Here is a 22,302-nt window from a genome sequence, read left to right on the forward strand (position 1 = left end):
AATCCATACAAACTATGGTATAAACAAAAAATTGTAGGATTATTTACCGAGTGTGCACTGTTTGATGATGCCATTGCTTAAGCTTGTTTTCGTCGCAGAGCGGCTCATTGAACGGCGGGCGCATGTTTTTGATAAGTTATTTTTTCTGCGAAAAATTATTGAACTTTGGAGACATCATTAATAGAAATATAATTTTTATGGCTGTTAAATAATAAATGGTGTTTAGTAGGTCTGCTGCTTGTTTAAACTCAGTGGTTTGTGCAATGTCCGCTATTGGTCCAGATTCAACCAATCCTGTCACAACACGAGTCGGCGATGTTTTACTGGGTTATATGAGTTCCTTTTAGTGTGTTATATGAACACAGTTGCAATTTTTTTGCTGTGTTATATGAACCCGTGTTGTAGGGGGGTCTACTGTAGTTTGTAAATAGTCTGATGCCTGACTTTCTTCATCCAATAAGATTAATGCCATACTTGTAGCCTTAGCCTACCAGTGGCTTAATGAACATTGGTAGTTTGTCATTAGTTTGTGCCTGGCCATTGGGCTGGCCACCTGGAGTTTTCTGGGTTTATTTATGTTTTTGTAACATTTAAATAGGGGACAGTTTCCCCTATACAAAGTTCTCCTTGGAGGCGATGCCTCATTGGCAGATTGTCCATGTGTCATGTTGCCATAAACAAATAAGCCAAACCAAACACTTATTCAATCAGAGAAAAGCAGCATTAATTGCAACTATTACTGTATCGCAAGAGATGTTTCTCAACTGTAATTTATGTGATCAAATGTAGTTGTTAAGCTTTGAATTTGTGATTGACACTGAAGTCTATAATTTGAGACAAAGTTGTTGGGAGAAAATTGAGATAAACATGGAAAATATATTGTATTTATACTGAAAATATAGGGATAAAAATTTATGAGATAGAGATAGACAGGTTTCACTGTATTTCACCATAAATACTATAACAAGTATGTGTAGAGCTAGAAAATACTTTCATATTCTTGCTCACTGATTTGAAACAGTTTTTAGGAGTTAAGATTCATTAGGATAGCATTAATTAAATTAATTAAATGGATGCTGTCCTAAAGTAATATTTCTTCATAAAAAATGCACTATGGATGAAATGAAAGATTATATGCAAAATTTAAAAAACTTTATTGTTTTAGATTAATTTTGTACATTATTTTGGCCAGTTTTCACTTAATTAATTTTATTGTGATTACCTAGTTAAAATAAGTTAATTTTTTTCTTTTCAGAGTATTGTTTCTTAATATTGAATAACAATCCTGTCTTTAATTTCAGCATTTGTAACTTTTTTGATTATCAACTTTTATTAGATTGTATGTAAAATCTGTCACATTTTATTTGTTTTTTTGAATATTTCGTATTCTTCCTAAATAAGTTACTTATAGATAACTTTTTACTTTCCCTCTGTTATGTATAACAGAGGGAAAGTATGGCAATCAGTCAAAAAATGACCCCTCAGAGTTTTACATTTTTGGACTTGGGATTTTAAAATTTTGAGAAATGCAAAAATATTGGGAGTCTTTTTGTAGGTATGGATGTTTGTGTGTTTGTGTGTGTGTAGAGAGAGGCACAATTTTGTTCACCCTCTTTGAAGCTTAACCTATCTTACGTTGAAATTTTGCTTTGTTGCATATGGTGCCATGTTGAATTTTTGTTGATGTTAAGTCTAATAAAAATTACATGTTTTAGAAAAAAATAATCGTGGCTATTGTATCATTCGAAATTATTTTTTTATTTTGCACAAAAGTAAATATATTAATAAATGTAAAAACAAAAAAATTATATTTTGGAAGTTAGTTTTAATTTAAAAATTATAATGACTAGCAACATCTACTTTAAAAAATATCTCGGGTCAACTGGTCAAGGCCAGCAGGTTGCAACCCAAGATATGTTGGGAATAACACTGGACAGGTTAATAATTCCTGTTCTTTTTATTGAAAATTTCTGAAACTTTTGCAGGGAGGTTTGTTTATTAGGAGAATTGGTGCTATTAAATCTTAGTAATTAAAGGTTAAGTGAGTGGAAAGATAAAGGGGGTTCTGTGTATCTCTAGTAGGGTCAGGCGTAATGATGATTTTACTCGTTATTAACATTTACAATTTTTCATAAAACTTATCCCTGCCTTCAAAATTAAACTTTTTGTCATTTTATAATAGTTAAAAATATAAAAAGTTTTTTCTAATAAAATATTGTAACAGATGACACCATTAAATGTTGCTGGAAAAGTTAAGCAACATGTTGCTAGATTTTTAAATTAAAAGATAACAATATATCACAGAATACTGACCCTTGAATAGTAAATAGCCAACAGGTAACTTATATTTATGCACAGAGTATCTTCTGCGCTTATGTTTTCTGCCCACTGCAAGGCTGATATATTACCACAAATCATCCCCACTACTGTCTTCCAGCCTCTGTGCTTTGTAAATTCTGATATTTTGGCTTTCATATGTAGAGTATTCTTAGTTCCATCCACCCAAATATATGTAAACAAAGAGATGCAAGTTATATCAAATGCAGTTTGCAGGGCAAGATATTTTACAGCAAAATTTAAATATCTCCTTAATTGTGCCATGAAATCAATACATCCTCAGACATTCCTTTCTAGTAAACAATTTTGCCGCATTGTTCATCCACAAATTCCTTTTGTGGAAACTTTATCTCTTTAACTTTAACTTAAGTTCTGAAGCTTGTCTCTTCAGAACTCACTCCATTCTTTTACCATTTGTTTCCCAGCCTACCTTAAGTAGATTGTTATGTAATGATAGGGACAGTGTTGCCAAATATAAAAAATTGAGAATTTATGCAATTCTGGAACAACATTTAATGTACATTGAAGTCACATCTAGAACTTTGCAAGTTCAGGTAGCAGAACATCAAGAGGATATGCAAATAATAAACTCACAACTGAGCTTTCAAAAAGAGTATTAGAGCAGCTACATGCTCTTTTGGACTAATACTAGATTACTGAGGCAGTGCTATGACAAAAGAACATTATTCTTATGGAAAAATCTTTATATCGTGTTGTTTTTACTCTGCAATAACCCTACCATTGATATTCTGCACTTATGGATAGAATTATTTATTGCCATTAATAATTTTGCATGCATTTTGTTTTATTAGACTGTTGAAATTTTTATTGAATATCTGATATTCTAATCTTGTTCCTTTATTTAATTTAAAAAAGAAACATTTATGTTCTGTTCTTAAGTTTAAAATTTGTTTGATTTTTTCCTGATGAAGGTGTATGCTATATGTCTTTGAAAGTACTTGCAAAATCTTTAATAAATACATGTTTTTATATTGGTTAAGGGTGATTTTTCTTTCATATAATAATCCTAGCATAAAGTGAAAATTGTTTTTGTTAAGTATTAATTTATTGGAAACTTTCACATTAACAAAATAAATAATATGCAATGCCCCATATACAAGGTAATGTCTGTCAAATGTGAACTTTTCTTCCAGACTGATGAGAGGTTACACTTGGTCTGTACTAACTGTTCCTATTTCATGGGAGATAAGGTGACATTAGGGTTGCCACTTGGCTGGCATTGTGCTGGTTTGACTGTCAATTTCAAATCAAGGCTGGCAGTCGTCAGTAATAGTTAAGGTCGGCAAAACAGTTTAAGATATAAAGAAAATTATATTTTAATTGAAAAAATATTATATAAAACTATTTTTAATATTTAGTATGTTTAAGAGTGAGTTTTTGGTAATGTGAGTTGAATCTTTCATTCTTGGTCCTTAGGATATAGCACTTACCATCTATAAATAACATCGCTAGACCTGATATACTATAAAGCTAAACTCCACCCAAATGCTGAATTCTATTGGGCTAGATATGGCTAAATAATAAATAAATTATGCAACCAATTTGACACTAAAAGGAGGCATTTGGCACCATCTCTTATTAACTTTAATAATTATAATTTCAATTAATTAATTTAAATGTCTTGGAAGATGTTTACAGGACATGGACACTGGATGTGTCCCAGCAAGCATTGTAATAACCGTCGATGGTTATAACATAAGCTTATATATGATGGAAGAGGAGAGTGGACTGGAGGTCTGGATAGCGTAACTGGCAACAAATCTGCACGGTAAGCAGGAGTTGTGAGTTTGAGTCCCGGTCTGGGCCAATTTTTTTCTTCCAGTAATTCTAAATTATTTAAATTAATTAATTAAATATTATAATTATTAAATTTAATAAGAGATGGTGCCTAATGCTCCCCTTTAGTGCCAAATTGGTTGCTTAATTTATTTAGTATTTAGCCATATGTAGCCCAATGGAATTTGGCATTTGGTTGGAGTTTAGCATTTACCATCATTCTTGAACAGTTGAAATTTGGATTCATCTAACCAAAGCACTTTATGCCACTGTTTTAATATCCATAATTAATGAACTTTGCACAAATTCTATTCTTGTCTTACAGTTTTTGACTGAAATGTAAGGTTTTTTACTGGGATATGTGCAAGCAATCTGGCATTTCTTAGCTAAATGTTATACCATATTTGTCTTTAACCTTGTGAGTAATGTTGACTGCATTTCTGTGTGGATCCACTTTGACTGACTTTTTCCTTATCACTCTGTCTATCCATGCAGTTGTTTTTATTGAGCTCCTACTTTGTTTCTGATCTGCTATGCCTTTTCTTTGTACTTTTTGAAGATGTAGTAGACAACATCTCTTGATACTTGGATATATACCATCAGATGCTTTGTCCTGTGCCAATGCACATCAGTGATCAATTTCTGGTTTTCAACACTTATATTTTTCCCTTTTTTGCCATTTCCTTTTAAAAGATGGTAGAAAATCATCTGAAATACAAAAATTTAATATTATTCATGTACTTGTACTTCTGGAATCCTCTTTTCAACCTTACAGACTTAATGTACAAAAATTTTTGCTTTTGTAAATTTGCATGTTAGTTTGAAATGGATACTTACTTGCTTATTCCAGTCTTGACAATTGATTATTGTTGCATCATTGGGTTGAATTCTTTTTTATTTGTGTCATTTATTTCTTTTTACAACAATTATACAAATTTTATTGACAAAACATTCATTGTTCAAAAACTTTGTCTTGCTACTGTAGGTCCCATCTAGCTTTAATAAGTACTGTACTGTACATACTGTACATAATATGGTGTTTGCACATTAAGCAATGCATGACTGTGTTTAAAATTTTAAAATAATTTTTTCAAACTGTTGTTAAAGTAGTCTTTTTTTGTCAACTTATACAGTCGAGTCTGCATAAGTTGACACCGCAAGGGGAAGTGAAAATGTGTCAAGTTATTTGATATGATGACTAAAGCGAAGTTGAAAAAATCACAGTACTACAATTAGGAAAATACAGTAGTGCTTTATACAGTATAGTACATGCAATGTATCTCTCTGACCATCCATCACTAGCACTAAAGTTGGTTTCTACTCCAAGTACCCCAGCAATTTCCATTGCCTCTTGTTTTCAGTATTGGTCCCAAAACAGGAAGATTCAATAAATGAACTTGCTTTAGCCAATGTACGAGAGCATCTTCGACATCTTTGTATGGCAACTCTCTCTGACATTTTCAAGACAGCTATGACGAAAATCCAAGAAAAAGTTTTTTAATTTCCTCTTTTTTCTTCAGGATTCTCATCAATGTTGTTTTTGGAAGTTGTTTTTTTGTTTTGCAAATTCAGCTTGCAAAGTTTTCTTACATTTAAATTCAGAAACAAGTTTGTATTTTTTCTTCAGCATAAGCATTGTTAGCTTTCGGACACTCATTTCTAACAGAAATGTGAAACACGTGCTGCAAATAATGCTTGATGTGAGAAAATGCAAAATCGGATTCTTCTGTAACATTGATATAGATTGTATATTTTCTTTTTGTTTATCTGTTATTATTTTATATATAAAAATACATTAAATGTTAAGGCATTTTTATTAATATTTATACTGTATATTAATAAATAAGTCGACGCCTCTCCTGAAAAAAAAAGAGTCCACACTGCACTGTGTGGTGTGAACTCATTTTTTTTTCAGGAGGGGAGTCGACTTATCAGACATCTAAACAAGTGTGGGACAGCAAAAGAATGTCAATTTTTCCGGTGGTGACGAGTTAAACGGTGTCGAGTAAACCATAGTTTTTTAACATTAATGCCTATGTAAGTCGGCCGGGACCATAGAAAACTGACTACTTAACCGACAGTGTTGAGTAGTCAGTTTGACCTATAACGACTTATGCGGACATCTATGACAACTTATGCAGACTCGACTGTAATTATAATTTAATTGTAATGATAAAGATGAAAAGCTTAAAATATATTATTAATTAACAAAATAAATTTTATTTTCTAAATTAACAGATATTTAGTTTCATTTAAGAACTAAAGATTATTCTATTTGATAGTGAGTTTGAGTTATTTTTTATTTTAGCAAATAGCAGCAAATAGAATATTAAAGGCATGTAATTCTTTAATGAACTAATGATGAAACTCACTAAAAGTAATAATTGTTTTTAGGTATATTATGTCTAATCCTGACCATCCTATTTTAAGAAAACAAGAACTTGATGCATTTCTTGCTCAGGCAGTATCTCCACATTTAATGAATGCACAACACACCCAAAACATGCAGGTAAGATCATTAAAATTTAGTTTGGAAAAACAAGACGGTTAGTAATTAATACAGTTACCATTGTGAATTATAATTACAGTGGAACCTGATTAACTTGAATTGGTTGGGGGAAATTTGGTGTTTGAGTTAAAAAGTTTTGATGTTATAAAGATTTGGCTAAAAATTGAGATTTTGTGTATTGGTTTATTGATGACACAATAAACTGTTCACATGACATTTCTGTGCATCTTATTATGTAGAATCATTCTGTCTATGTAAACCTCTCAATGTTGTCCAGAAATTTGAAAATGCTTAACAGAATGCTTAAATAAGCTAAATAGAAATGCTTTTTCAAATAGTTGATCTGTTCACTCTTATGTGTTTAGTAAGGATTTTTTGAAATTGTGAAACTTCACATTTAGAATCAATCTGTTTTTTATTTTTTATCACAAAAATACCACTCATTACAATTGTTATATTTCTAAAATTTTGCTTCAAAGGTTAAAATGTTGTACTTGCCCCCAAACTTTTTCTATCACTATTAAATGGGACTCATCCTTACACAACATTTTTTAAAGCACAATAGGGCTTTCCAAATGACAAGTTTTGGTGCCACTGAAATACTTGAAAGAAATTTCATGCCAACATTCAAAAATTGATAGACAAATACATCAATTAATAGCATACCATTAATTCTGACAAACTACCCATTTGAATGTAAACTCCTACAATTTCCAGTTGGTCTATACTTTGCAATGACCATTAACAAGTGCCAAGGCCAAAGCCCGAGAGTTGTGGGACTTTACCTGGGATGCAGTTGCTTTTCACATGGCCAGCTCTATGTTGCATACTCATGTGTTAGTAGCTGCAAATCTGTTCATTTGATCTCCTGATGATAAACCACAAAATGTTGTTTAACAGGAGGTTCTTCAATAAGTTTATCTAGAAAATATTCCACACCTTTAATAGGAATATAATATGTTCCTGGTGATTGAACATGGTGAGTAAAGAAAATATTTTTAGTGTCTGTTTACGTGTTTTTACATTGTTAATACTGTATTTCTGCCAACCCTATTGTACAAAGGAATATAATGAATCTGTAACACAAGTCTCTGCAGATATACTCTATAGGTAAGTGAATGTAATTTCACCAAATAAATATTTCTCATCAACAACAGGTAACACAACTAGTGTAAAATAAAATAAACTTGCTCACTATCTATTGCACATCAGACCAGATTTGCATGAGTGAGATGAAAGTGAAAAGGCAAGGAGTATATGTCTTTCTCTCGTCTCACTCATCCAAAGAACATCCAGTGTATTTTCAGTCTTCCTTCTTATTAATTTATTCATTTTATCTCTTTCTCTTACATTCCATATACCAAACTGATGTTCACACTTTCATTTTTCTTTTTCTCAATTGCCTATTCTGGTTTTGTTGCTTTCCAGTTGGAGTACAGCTCTCAAGGTCAGTAGCTCCACCACTCCCAAATCTGCCTTTTTTTCCTCACCTTCTTTTAACAAGGAAAGTTTTTAAATTTTCCTTGTTGTGGTGGGGGGTGTTGGCTCCAACCACAACTCCCATCCTGGAAGACTAGTGATCCTGCCTTAATCTGGCTCCTTAACCTCTGGCCTGTTCAATATGAGTATCCCTGTTGGTAGATGAGTTCACAGGGTGTAGGGGACATGCAGTCCTACTTTCCAAATTATGATGGGGATCTTTGAGCAGGCTTGTTGATTAAATTTTAAAATTAAGTACTGAGACTTTTTATATAACTTAAGAAAGAAAACTGATTTCAGAAACATCAGTATAAAATTTGTTAATAATCTAAAGATGAAATTCATAAATTTACAATGAATATTTCTATATTTATGATGATAATTTTGATAAATATTTAATAAAATTCTATGTTTTCATGCTCTAGCTACCTCTAATAACTGCAAGAGGAATCCATCTTGCCGCAATGTTCATGCAGGGTGTTGAATGTGCACTTTTTGCTAATGATGCCTGTGGCGCTCCCATTCCTTGGTTAATGTGTTGTCCTTGGCTCTTCTTTGATGGAAAGTTATTTCACCATAAATTACTTAAAGCAAATGGAGCAAAAAATCTAATTGAAGTTTGTGATGGTCAGGTAATATTTATTAATTTTATAATTTTATAGTAGATCTAGATGAATTTTTATGACGTTTAATAATAATAATAATAATAATAATAACAACAACAACAACTCTCCCGTGGTCACCACCTGGTCGTGGTGGGAGAGCCCAGTAATTTTACTGATCCATAGGGCAATGCAGGCTGGAGCATAAGCTCCTGGTAGGGACACCCATGCCAGTAAGGTCTATGGGGAGAAATGAAGCTAAGAGTGACCACGCCCACATTCTGTGGAGATATTCATCATGGTAATAACTAGATCAAAGTGTGATACTGGCTCGGACGTCGCCCGGGTTAACAAGGTCCGCGTTCGTGGGTTAGGCAGAGGCTCACGTTCGAAAAATAGGTCACAGTCTCCCTTGGTTACCGGTGGCGAAAGCAGCACCGGCCCAAGCATGGCTACTGCAATGCCCTCAACAGATGTGAGGAACCAACCCAGCCTTGGTGTTTCTGTGGCAATGCATCCACAGACCACAAAGGCTGGAAAACCACGCCAACGGATGAAATGGACAGTAGAAATGAACGAGTTTATCATCCGTACTTATTACACCATCACAAAACTCGAAACAAACATGACAGCATACAGACAACAACTACACCATAAATTCACACAACAGTATCCTCATCTCACTGTCACCGAACAAAGGGTTGTTGATCAAAAAAGAACAATTATACACAACAACCTTGTTCCACAAACAACACTTGAACTTATCAAACAACAGGTTGCTGATCAAATACATCAACAGACAGAAACATCTAACATTAATGAAGATCATGTAACCTGTCAGGATAATCCAGCAACAAGCATTGATAATAACACACATACAACAATTACCACTAATGATACTACAGACACTTCCTCATCCATCACTGATAACATAGACTTGGATTTAGTTAATACGCTCTCACTTATATTTCAGGAAACACTCACTAAATATACAGGTACAGATCCCACACAACGACCACGAATACCAAAAATCAACACGTCAAAGGAAGTAGGAAAAACACTAAATTATGTAAACACTCACTTACTACCACACTACATTCATTCAATTTCTACACTCGCAGACATTCATACATTAGTTTATGCTGGGGCAGTCACAGTAGTGACACACCATGGACTGAAAGTACAATCACAGACAAATACACAGAAAACACAATTCTATCACAAGCCTGCCTGGCAGAGAAGAATAGAAACACAAATAAATGACATTAGACAGAAATTAGGCAGGCTAACACAATACACTAAAAACAACATAACACCCAAATTAAGGAAACAGCTCAAAAACATTTTCAAGAAAATAAAAACACACACAAAACATGAACATCACAACACACGCATTACAGAATACATTGATACACTAAAACAAAAACTTGCTGCCAAAGCACGTAGACTCAAACGATACAAAACATGTACACTACGAAAACAACAAAATAAATTATTTACAAACAATGAAAAACTCTTTTACAGACAAATTAATAACAAAGCAAACACTGATACACAGCACAGTGGCACACCAACAGAAGAAGAACTCACAACATATTGGTCTTCTCTTTGGTCCAGTGCTGTCACGCATAATGCTGATGCAGGCTGGATCGAGGAGGAGAACAGAAACTTGCACAACATACCAACTATGCCCTGTGTTGAAATAAACATACATGATTTCCAATACACTGTTAACAGAGCACACAACTGGAAGACACCTGGTGTAGACAACATTCACAATTTCTGGTACAAAAAGTTTACATTACTGCACCAGGAACTAGCTAAACATCTAACACACATCATCATCAATCCACAAGACATGCCAAATTTTCTTACTCAGGGCATCACCTACATGAAACCTAAAAACAACAATACCACAGACCCCACACAATACAGACCAATTACATGTCTTCCAACACTCTACAAATTATTGACATCCTGTATTGCAAACAAAATATACAAACATGTTGAAGAACACGACATTCTAACAGAACAACAAAAAGGTTGTCGTAGAAACCACAGGGGATGCAAAGAACAGTTACTCATAGATTCAGTCATTCTACGGCAAGCACACAGACAACACAGAAACATACACATGGCATATATAGACTACAGAAAAGCATTCGACAGTGTTCCACACAGTTGGCTGCTACATATCCTACACATGTACAAAATACATCCATCACTCATTGCATTCTTTCAAAACACTATGCAGCACTGGAGAACAACACTACATCTCAGGGTTAGTAACACTTCCATACAAACAAACCAAATTTTTATTAGGCGAGGAATTTTTCAAGGAGATTCCTTGAGTCCTCTCTGGTTCTGCTTAGCCCTGAACCCATTATCCAACATGTTAAACAACATGCAATATGGTTACAATATTAGACACAAAAAAACAACACAGTTTACACTGTCACATCTCATGTACATGGATGACATAAAACTTTATGCATCCACACAAAAACAACTTTATCAACTCCTACAAATCACACATTCATACACCAAGGACATACAAATGGAATTTGGCCTAGATAAATGCAAAACAATTCACATAGAAAAAAGAATCCTGAAGAAAGAAGATTTTGCACTTGGAAATGGAGACATTATTGAATCCATGGAAGAGGGCGAGTTCTACAAGTATTTAGGATTCCAACAGGCCAAACTAACAGAACATACACAAATAAAGCAAAGATTAATTAAAGAATACCAAAGTAGGTTAAATGCTATTCTCAGAACACAATTAAATGCAAAACACACAGTTAAAGCAATAAACACATATGTCATCCCAGTACTCACATATTCTTTTGGAGTTATACATTGGACTCACACAGATCTCGAGCAACTCCAAAGGAAAACAAGAACAACACTTACTAAGCATAAACAACATCATCCTAAATCCGCCACAGAAAGATTAACCCTTCCACGTAAAGATGGCGGACGTGGCCTGATTGACATAGTTAACCTTCACTACAAACAAATACAGTCACTGCGAGAGTTTTTCTACAAAAAACAAGAAACATCACAATTACATAAAGCAGTAACTCTAGCAGACTCGAATAACACACCATTAAACTTACACTCACATCATATGGACACAACACAACATATAAAAAGCATAGACACCATTAAGCAATCGTGGGCTCGAAAGGCACTCCATGGCAGGCATCCTTACGATCTGGCCCAGGATTTTGTTGACAAAACTGCGTCAAACAGCTGGTTAGCTCGGGGATGCCTCTTTGGGGAGACGGAAGGATTCATGATTGCCATACAGGATCAGGTCATAAATACTAAAAACTACAGAAAACACATACTCAAAGATGCAACACTCACAAATGACACATGCAGAAAATGTCACATTATGCCAGAAACTATACAACACATCACCTCTGGTTGCAAGCTCTTGGCACAGACAGATTATTTACACAGACATAATCAAGTAGCAAATATAATACACCAAGAGCTTGCAAAGAAACACAAATTAGTAGACATCCACGAACCATACTACAAATACATTCCACAGACAATATTGGAAAACAACACGCACAAAATGTACTACGACAGAGCCATAATCACAGATAAAACAATTTACCACAACAGACCAGACATCACACTCATTGACAAACACAATAAAATCACATACATTATAGACATATCCATTCCAAACACTCACAATATACAAAACGCATGCACTGAAAAAATTAGCAAGTACTCAGAACTCGCCCAGGAAATAAGGCATCTGTGGAGGATGGATGGGGTGCTTATTGTACCTGTTGTTCTCTCCTCTACAGGTGTCATACCACACACACTACACAAAAGCCTGGGCACATTAGAATTGAATAGAAACACATACATCACACTACAGAAGGCCACTATATTGAATACATGTCATATTGTGAGAAAGTTCCTGAATACAGACACACACACTGATACACTTCTTTAATTTCTGTTTTGGTTACTATGCCTTGACTTTGGTCCGGCATGGTACACAGCCATTGGTGTTAACCGAGTATATCTCACTTAACCCAACATAATAATAATACAAAGTCTGTTCAAAAAATAATTGAATTTTCATTTTTTTAATTTTTATTCTTTAAGTTACAGATTATTGATCTTTGTATCTTTCAAAGTATAGTACTTCCCTCCTCTATTTATACACTTATTCCAGGGTGTTTCACTTTGCAAAGCAGTCCTGGTAAGCTTGTTTGGACTGTCCTTCAATGCTTGTGACAAATTTGTTTTAATGTCATCAGTTGTGTTAAAACAGTGTCTTTTCAGCACTGAGTTTAATTTTGGAAACAAGGAAAAATTGTAAAGAGCCAGGTCTGATGAGTAGGGAGGCTGGGGAGAACAATTATTTTATTTTTGGCACAAAACTGGTGAACTGACAAGACTGAGTGAGCAGGTGTGTTATCATAGTGAAGGAACCATGAGTTGTCTCCCCACAACTCTGACCTTTTTTTTGGTTTTTTTGTGAATTTTTATCATGCAATTGTTTCAAAACAGCTGTATAGTACTGACAGTTGACTGTTTGAGCTTGAGGCAAAAATTCAAATTGCACTAAGTTTATGAACAATTTAGACAAATCTCGTTCAGTAATAGCCTTATTTCCAGACTTATCAAAAGCTTTTAACAGTGTGGACCTCAGAGTTCTCAAAATAAAACTTTTTAATACTGGCTTAAGAGGAGTGCCTCTATAATGGTTAATGTCGTATCTGTTAAACTGAAGATATCAAGTAAAAATAAACAATGCATATTCAAAAAGCATCAGACTATATCACCAAAACTGGAATCCCCAAGGATCAATACTTGCACCATCACTCTTCAATATTTACTTGAATGACCTATTTCAAGTGATACCAGAAGTGAAAGTAATAGCATATGCAGATGATATTGTCTTAATACATTCCAACAACAATCCCCAAGCAGTGCAATACGAATTAAATAACATTCTCTGCAAACTAACTGATTACATGAGCACAAATATGTTAAAACTAAATAAGAACAAAACAAAATATCTCTACTTTGTAAATAAAAATAAAAACATTGACTAGGAACAACTTCAAATAACAATAAATGAAAAGAAGATAGAAAGAATTAACTGCATAAAATATCTCAGAGTTTTAATAGATGATAAACTCAGATATGACAGACATATCAAAAATTTAACAAAAACTGTCGTTAAGTTTACTGGCATAATCAGAAAAATACAGGATTTCCTAAACATAAATACAATAAAATGACTATATCATATCTGTACAGAACTGAAAATTCAATTTGGTATAACTATATGGGGAATCGCATCAGACTATATCACTAACCATCTGCAAATACAACAAAATTATCTAATGAGAGCCATTTTGAAATTAAACTACTATGAATCAACTTCCTATTGTTATCAACAAGAAAAAATTGAAAACATAAAAACTTTATATGCAAAGCAAACTGTATTTTGCTCCTTTAAATTTATAAAGCTTAAAATGCATAACAGTTATCTCCTAAAGATTATTGAAAATCATTGCAGGAAGGAACTACTGCCATCATCTAAATCAGTGATTCCCAAACTTTTTTGATCCACCACCCCCTTTGTTCCATAAAGTTATACCCAATATCCTCTAACCCATTTTCTCTTGTGTGAGAAAGGATTGGAAATATTCTTAGGAAAACTTTTCTATGAATCTCATACTTTTGTGCCCTTATCGTACATTGTTCTCAACATCTGGAAACCATTAAACACAATGTTTCCTCTTATCCGTTTAACAGAGGAAAGGGAATGGCTGTCAGTGACCCCAACTTTTGCCTTTGGTTACTGTTCAGTACCCTGCCTCCAGTGCCCTCCTAGATTTACTCACTGCCCACAGGAGGCAGTAGCACCCACTTTGAGAACCACTAATCTAAATCATAACTTCTTAAAACCCTCAACAAAACTTTCAGTTGGACAAACTGCCCCAGTCTTTCAAATGATAAAATACTGGAACTCGTTATATAAAGATTTTCAAGAAATAACTAACAAGAAGAAATTCAACTTAAACATAAGAGAAACACCCCCTCAGCCAGATCTTTAAAGTAAAAACATTTTAACTGAAAAACCAACAATTCTGCAGATCAGACTTTCCTGCATACTTAAAATTAAAAAAAAAAAAAAAAAAAACAATAATTGATGTACAGCAAAAAAAGGAGGAAAAACTTAGGAAGAGGGGGAAGTAAATTTTCCGAAGGGATTTTGACTACGATAAATTATGCTTTTCTGTTTTAGTGCAGTGAAATTTTTTCTTAGCTATTATTGCATTTGCTTTTTTTTTTTTTTTTTTTTTTGCTGATTTTCAGATGGTTTTTGTTCCTCTGTTATTTGTTTATTTTGTACTTTTGTGGCACTTGAAAAAGGCCAAATTGAAACAGTGTCTTTTGAGTTTAAAGATTAATTAGCACAACTCTGATATTTTGAACGCATGTGTCATCAGTTGAGGTAGAAGGGTTTCCTGGTCAAGGGTCATCTTCAACTAATTCACGATTACTTTTGAATTGGAAACCATTCATAACACTGTGTATGACCTAGAGCATTGCCTACATAAGATTGATTCAAAAATTGAAATGTTTCTGTAAAATTTTTTCCACAAACTTCACATTACATTGTTATTCTCATAAATCACATATTACAAAAATTGCCATGAACACTGAAACACCTTTCACTCTAAAAACAATAATGCCGGGATGAAATGAGATATCAACAATTCAAAAAAAGAAGCTGACTTGGGAGATTATCATGAACAGAGTGTTGTCAACTTCACACTCCATTTTTCTTAATTCAAAAAGATCAGTTATTTTTTGAACAGACCTTGTAATAGGGCATCTGTGGAGGATGGATAGGGTGCTTATTGTACCTTTCATTTTCTCCTCTACAAGTGTCATTCCACACACACTACATAAAAGCCTGGGAACATTCTGTTGAATAGAAACACATCCATCACACTTCAGCAGGCCGCTATATTGAATACATGTCATATTGTTAGAAAATTCCTGAATACAGACACACACACTGACACACTGATTTAATTCTTGTTTTGTTTTGGTTGCTATGCCTTTACTCTGGTCCAGTGTAGTATACAGCAACCAGTGTCAACTGAGTACAACCCACTAAACTCAACATAATAATAATAACAACAACAATAACAATAACAACAAATTAATGTTCAAATAATATGCTTTTTGAAAATAGTATAAAAGTTTAGAAATTAAAATTATCATTTTATAAAAGAATAATTAATTTTTTGAAATGAATTTATCAAAATAATTTAATCGTTAAAACTATATGTTAAAAATTACGAAGCTACAGATTCATTGTAATAACCATTCAAATGTTTGTATTTTATTTTAATGAGAAGTAACTTTTACAAATTTGATATTATTTTTTTATGAAAATTATTTATTCTAGTTGTAAATTTTTACTTCTTTTACATATCTACAATAGCAACTGTAAATTCAAGTTGTTTAGTAGTAATTTAATTGGTAAAAAACTTAACTTATTGTGGTAATTTTTGTAATTTATTGAATTTCTAAGCTGTATATTCTTGACACCAGGGATTGTCAAAAAAATAGAAAAAAGAAAGAAAGAAAGAGAAGCAGGAATAAAGTTTTTGTTTGAAATGGCAAAGCATTAAAATGTTAATCTTATTTGTTAAAAACTGGTGTTGTATTGTATATTTTACATCTCATGACACTTATATCATGAGTCATGGCAGTGACTCCACTAACTATACATACAGGAATCAGAGTTGCCAATTTTCGATTTCTTTGTCTTCCAAACACCTGAAGTAATTCCAAATATTTAGTTTGAAAGAAAATTGTTTTCATCCACTTTATAGAAAATCTTGAAATTGCAAAATTTCAAGAATTTCTATAAAGTGGTTGCCAAAATATAAGCAAAATGCAAAAATTGCCAGGAAAAAAAAAAGCTGTAAATTCTCCTTTTCTTCTTCCTCTTTTTCATTTATCCAGCACTGTAGATGCTCATAAGAGAAAAACTATTGGGTCTATAAAGTTCAAATTTTAAATTTAAGCCTTTCTTGTTATCAGCGAGGTGCTTGCAAAACTTCTGGGTCAATAGGTCAAAGTGCATGGAGGTTTCCCCATAGTGCTAAGTCAGTTTTGTGGTTTAGTTTTTATGCTTACATGGATAAAATTGCATGGAAAGAAATGAATTTTATAATGATTTTTGTAAACAGGATATCGAAAGTGTTGGTTGGCAGCCCAATAGTCAGCAACTTGTTTCGTCGTTGCTGACCAAGATGAATATAAAAAGCATTCAGTTGGCAGCACATTTGGTTGAAAATGCATTCAGTCGGTAGTCTCCAAGCACTGACCAATCTTATGTTTTGATGTAATAATTCAATTATTAAACAAAAACAGTTGATATACAAACAAAAACGTCTGGGATGTAAGAAAATTTTGCCAAATAAAAATTTATGACATTTTAGACAACAGTCAAAATTTTTCTTAGGGGGGTTTTTTTTGGATAAAGATAAGCTTGGCACTTGAAAGCATTACCCAGAAGATTTTTACCTGTATTTACCTAACATTTTGCCTTTAAGTGCCAAGCTTATTGGAAATTCTGGAGATGGGGACTAAATCTATTAAATAAAGAGGAAAAACTAAAATATTATTTGGTTGTTAAAAATGACACATTTTTGTAATTTTGTGGGGAAAGAGGAAAAGGGGGAAATAAACATTCCTTTTTCAACTCCTGGCTTCCCAAGGCAAGATGTTATTGCATGTTTTTGACGAACATCTGTCAACTTGAGTCAGGACGAATATCCCATCATATGATAAAAATCCTAAACCCCGATTGGAGGAGATTACAGGATAAAAAGGGCAGAGATCCAAACCTCTGGATGGACTCTCTTCAGGAACCAAAGTCTTGAACACCCATCTGTCAACCCTCTTGTCTCACAACTCTCCTGTCTCCTCCGAATTCATCACTGGAAAAAGACTCCCCAGCCATTACACTGACACAGTGGAATGAGAAGACTTCTGACTGTTTCGGAGGTATAATGCACTTAGTTTGTAAACTCTCTTTCTCTATAATTAGAAGTGTACGTAGTTAGACCATTGACCTAGATATATTTTATGCCAGTTGTATTTATCCATTGCTTTATTTAGCTCATTGAACTTTTGTTATTTGTTATTTGGTGTGGATTGGATTTACTCTGAGGTGTGCAACCTTCCAATGAACTTATGACTCCCCGCTTGAAATTTAAGGTAGTCCTCCGTTAGATAAGCGACAATAGTTTGCTCGCAAGTTAGGACACGATTATATCTATCCTAACTAGTGTCAGGAAAAATAGTCAACAAGATCTCCCAATCTTGGCAACATATAAATTTAGCCTTTTTATCCCATCCACTGACTGTTGAGCAGACCCCACTGGTCCAACACTGCAACAAAGGTGAGAAGACTAGTAAGCTTCTCACCATAAATTCTCACACTTATCTTTACCAAAGAAAAACTGCTAAGAAAAATTTTGACTGTCATCTAAATTGTCCTAAATTTTTACTTGGTGTAATTTTTTTACATCTTAGATGTTCTTGTGTGGATTTTACGTAATTTATAATTTAAAATTTATGAATTTTTTATTAATTTGATTTTCAAACTGTTTTTAATTATTTTATTTATTTTTCAAATTTTAATAGATTAGTCAAGTAGCTAAAGTGGAAAGAATGAGAACTGCTATACTGGATGGATTGCAGGTGGAATTTGCTCGACCACCGCCACCAATATTACCACGTCCTGCTCCTCCACCACCTTTACCTGGGTTCCGTGGACCACCATTTGTTGCTACAGCTGGTTCTGGTTTAAACATTCGTGGTCGGGGCCGAGGTGTTATTGGTAAGATTCTGATGTATTGTTATTATTTTGAATTTAAAGAAATGCATTTGTGACCGGAGGGTCAGCACCTCTTCGGTGCCCTGTCAGGGGATGACACCATCATGCATGCTGGTCTCCCCTGATTATATGTGGCATGCTAATCAATCCACAAAAATATGGTAAATATTTAGTTTTTTTTCTAATAATGTTGTTTATTATCTATTACTTAAATAGAAAGCTATGAATATTTAAATGTTTTTGGTAAAAACTCTAGCTTCAGGAATGTCTTCTCGGTATGAATTAATTAGGTAAATAACACAATTAAAATATTTTTTATCTTTGAAAAAATTATTAGAATCAGAATAAACATGATTATAGCCAAGCTGAAAATTTTATCAAATATCTTGGTTACCAAAAATTTTTCTAGTTGCTACCAATATACACTCATTGAAAAAATAACAAGTTATCAAGAAAAAAGTATTGTAATTGAGTGAAATGTAAAGTAATCTTCTAACAGCTAAGCATTAATTATGAGTAAAACTTTATTAGTACAACTTAATGATGATGGTAATAAGTGATTACAATATCAAGGCAAAGGAACAATTTTCTGTGGAACAGTGCCTCATAAAGCTAACTCTGCCTTCCCCCACCTAGTGTCATCACAGGGTTAAAGAGACTATGCCTTAATCATGGGCTATGATCTTACCCAATGGGTAAACTTGGACATCTTTTATTTAGTTGGGCCACCAAGAACTTCTCCTGGGCTTCTATCTGTCCTCTTAGGCAGAACTCACTAACTTTGGCATAACTTTTGTATATTGTGCAGACTGTACTGCACTTTTATAAGCTTGTTCCCTTATTAGCTCACACTTAAATATATGACATTAAATATAACGGACTCCAGGGTTCCCCTTCCTTACAAGAAGGAGTACCTGCCCAGTGCATCCACTGAGCTTATAGATCTAGAAGACCTATCACTTTTACCATCAATTCCTTTAGTTTCTTTAGGATTCCTTTACTTGCTGCTAGCATTCTAAGTACTTGTTCAGGTGGCTTAGACCAGTCGACTTGGTCAGCCCCTCAGCGGAAGTCCTCAGTAAGAAGACAGTCAAGTACGTAGTGTCTCGTGTCGCCATGAGGGCACCCACAGGAGCAGCTACCATTTCCTTGTCTGAACTCGGACTTGAAATGGGGAAACCTCTTGTGGCCGGTCAGTATCTGTGTCGTTAATCAATTACAACACTCCGGGGTAAGGCCAGCTTCAGGTGCAAACGTATAGGTTGACCAGTGGTACAATTTAAAGCATTTTTTAATATTTTCTGACGTTTTCTTGTCTGGATACATGCAATGATATTGTCTGCATGCAGACGCGTCGGCACTGAGGCTATCTTGCAACAGATTTTCCTACAGATGTTGCAATTGCCATTCTATATCTGTCAAACTCATTGGTGGTCAAAGTTGGTATTCCATTTGGTCCCACGAATACTTGATAGGTGACAAACGTGGACTGGGAGACCAAGGAAATGTGGAAATGTGATGGAGACATTTATGGTAAACCCTAGCTGCTTGTGATTATACATTATCTTGCTGAAAAATTACTATTTTTAGCCAGGCCATGAGGTGCTGGATTTCCTGAACATATCACTGTGCTGTCAATGTTTCTTGCATTACTGTAAGGTGACCATTATATCTCATTATATCTGTTCCTATTTGTCTCATGAGCAGATGATATCTCTTGATCGTCCACCTGGAGCACCAGACTCTGCCCATCATATATGTGTAACCTGAGAAGCATTGTATTGGTAACAAACTTCAGCCCAAGAATTATATGCTAAGTGTAGGTCCACATACATGGTATTCACTTTAACATTTATCTAAGTGAAAAATGGATTTTTTTCAGCATTGTATGAGTATATGTATTACTTGTGCACTTGCAAAATTATAATTATTTCATAGTAGAGTTAGTATAAGGAATTGTAGTAGTAATAGTAGTAGTACACTACTAATTAGCATACTGCAAAATGTTGGCCTTTTTATAAAATTTTTGGGATCATAAGTTACCCTTGTGAATTGGTTAAGATCATATTTTTAACTTGCATCTTGTTTTTATGATTCAAAAATGTATATATTGCTTCAGATCTACTACGCAGTTTATACATGTCTCATTCTCGAATTAATTTATTAATATTTATTTTACTATAAACATTGCATTGAAATTAATGCACTTTCTTTATATACTCATGCAATGCTCAGAAGATCTTTTTTTGCTTCTGGTTAAATATTAAAATGAAAACTATATATGTATATATGGTATGTATATCATTAACCAGATGGCTGAGGCAGTTAAGGCATTACTTCTTGCTACTTGAGCTACTTGCTACTGCTCTCGGAACTCATGTATGTATGTGGACGTGGACTCTGATTTGTGGTACACGGATGTGAGGATGCCCATCTCCTCCACTCTGATATTTATGTCCAGGAAGTGGACCTCCTTGCAGTTGGCTTGTTTCAGCTCTAAAGTTGTAAAGGTTGTCATTAAAAGTGTTGACAAAGGCCAATAAATCTGGCACTGCCCTATAATATGCTCGATTTATCTCCTGTATAAAAGGATGTTGGGGAGGAACTGTGGAAGGACTTTGCTCTCCAGCTGTCTTATAACCATTTTGCATAGGTTCCCTGAAATCGGGCAGCCCATGGAGACCCCTCTTACTTGTGTGTGGATTGTGCCATTAAATTGGAAAAAGAAACTGTAGCAGATTAAGTGGGACATCTCCAGTATGTGGTGGTGTAGGGTGTTATCATCCACGATACATAAAAGGATGCCTCTGAGTGCTCAAAAAGCAGATGGAAGCTGAATCGAGGGGTATAGGGACTTAAAGTTTAAGACGGTGATAAATTGTGGGGTGTGTGTGTGTGTCTTTCAAAATGGATAGGGTGAGTCTCAGTGTAAGGGTACCCCTTAAGGTGGGGAGTAAGCAGGGTGTGTGTGGCCTTTTCAAGCTTATGTGTGGGTGCTCTAGCCTTGTTGACCACTGGACAGAGTTGGTGCCCCTGTTTGTGTGTCTTCACGAAGGCAAACAGCCTAGGGGTATCAGGGGAGTCAACCACGATGTTACAAAGAGCAAGGCGATCAGCTAATTTGGAATGGGTGAAATGCTTAACTCTCAGGGCTTAAAGTGACTCTCTTTTTTAGCTTTTTTTCATAGCTCCTCTCTTTTTTAGCTTTTTCTGAGAAAAACTCACTTTTTTAGCTTTTTTCACTTCCCATGTGAAATTTTTTTTTCGTAAATGCTCAGGAGCTTAAAGTGACTCTCTTTTTTAGCTTTTTTTCATAGCTCCTCTCTTTTTTAGCTTTTTCTGAGAAAAACTCACTTTTTTAGCTTTTTTCACTTCCCATGTGAAATTTTTTTTTCGTAAATGCGCTCAGGAGCGAAATAGCGACCAGCACGTCCCCATATGCCTTATGGACCGTGCGTGACATGATAAGGCACTGTCGTATACACATGTAGTGTACTACATTTATATAAACAAACAAAACGAGGAGCTTTCCAAAGCTTGATACTCTGCACATGCTGTAGGAATTTGCATGTGGGTTCTCCTTGCTTGTATCCTTGTGAAATACCGATCTCTGCGGCACTTCGATATAATCACGCTGCATTAAGACATAAGTACACTTCTAG

At 34.3% G+C, this 22,302-nt stretch overlaps 1 protein-coding gene across 2 annotated transcripts in view; it reads left to right on the plus strand.

Moving 5' to 3' along the window:
- LOC136975643 (constitutive coactivator of PPAR-gamma-like protein 1 homolog) overlaps positions 1 to 22,302 on the plus strand; it is a 166,405-nt gene that overhangs the window by 111,860 nt on the left and 32,243 nt on the right. For both annotated transcript variants that reach the window (XM_067270729.1, XM_067270730.1), the window contains exons 11-13: positions 6,529 to 6,643; positions 8,548 to 8,754; positions 18,448 to 18,643. In XM_067270729.1, the coding sequence (XP_067126830.1) occupies positions 6,529 to 6,643; positions 8,548 to 8,754; positions 18,448 to 18,643 (518 nt within the window). The remainder of the gene's footprint in view (positions 1 to 6,528; positions 6,644 to 8,547; positions 8,755 to 18,447; positions 18,644 to 22,302) is intronic.

This window comes from Centruroides vittatus, unplaced genomic scaffold (assembly GCF_030686945.1).
Source record: "Centruroides vittatus isolate TY-2023 unplaced genomic scaffold, ASM3068694v2 contig_377, whole genome shotgun sequence".
In the NCBI taxonomy this organism is placed as follows: Eukaryota; Metazoa; Arthropoda; class Arachnida; order Scorpiones; family Buthidae; genus Centruroides; species Centruroides vittatus.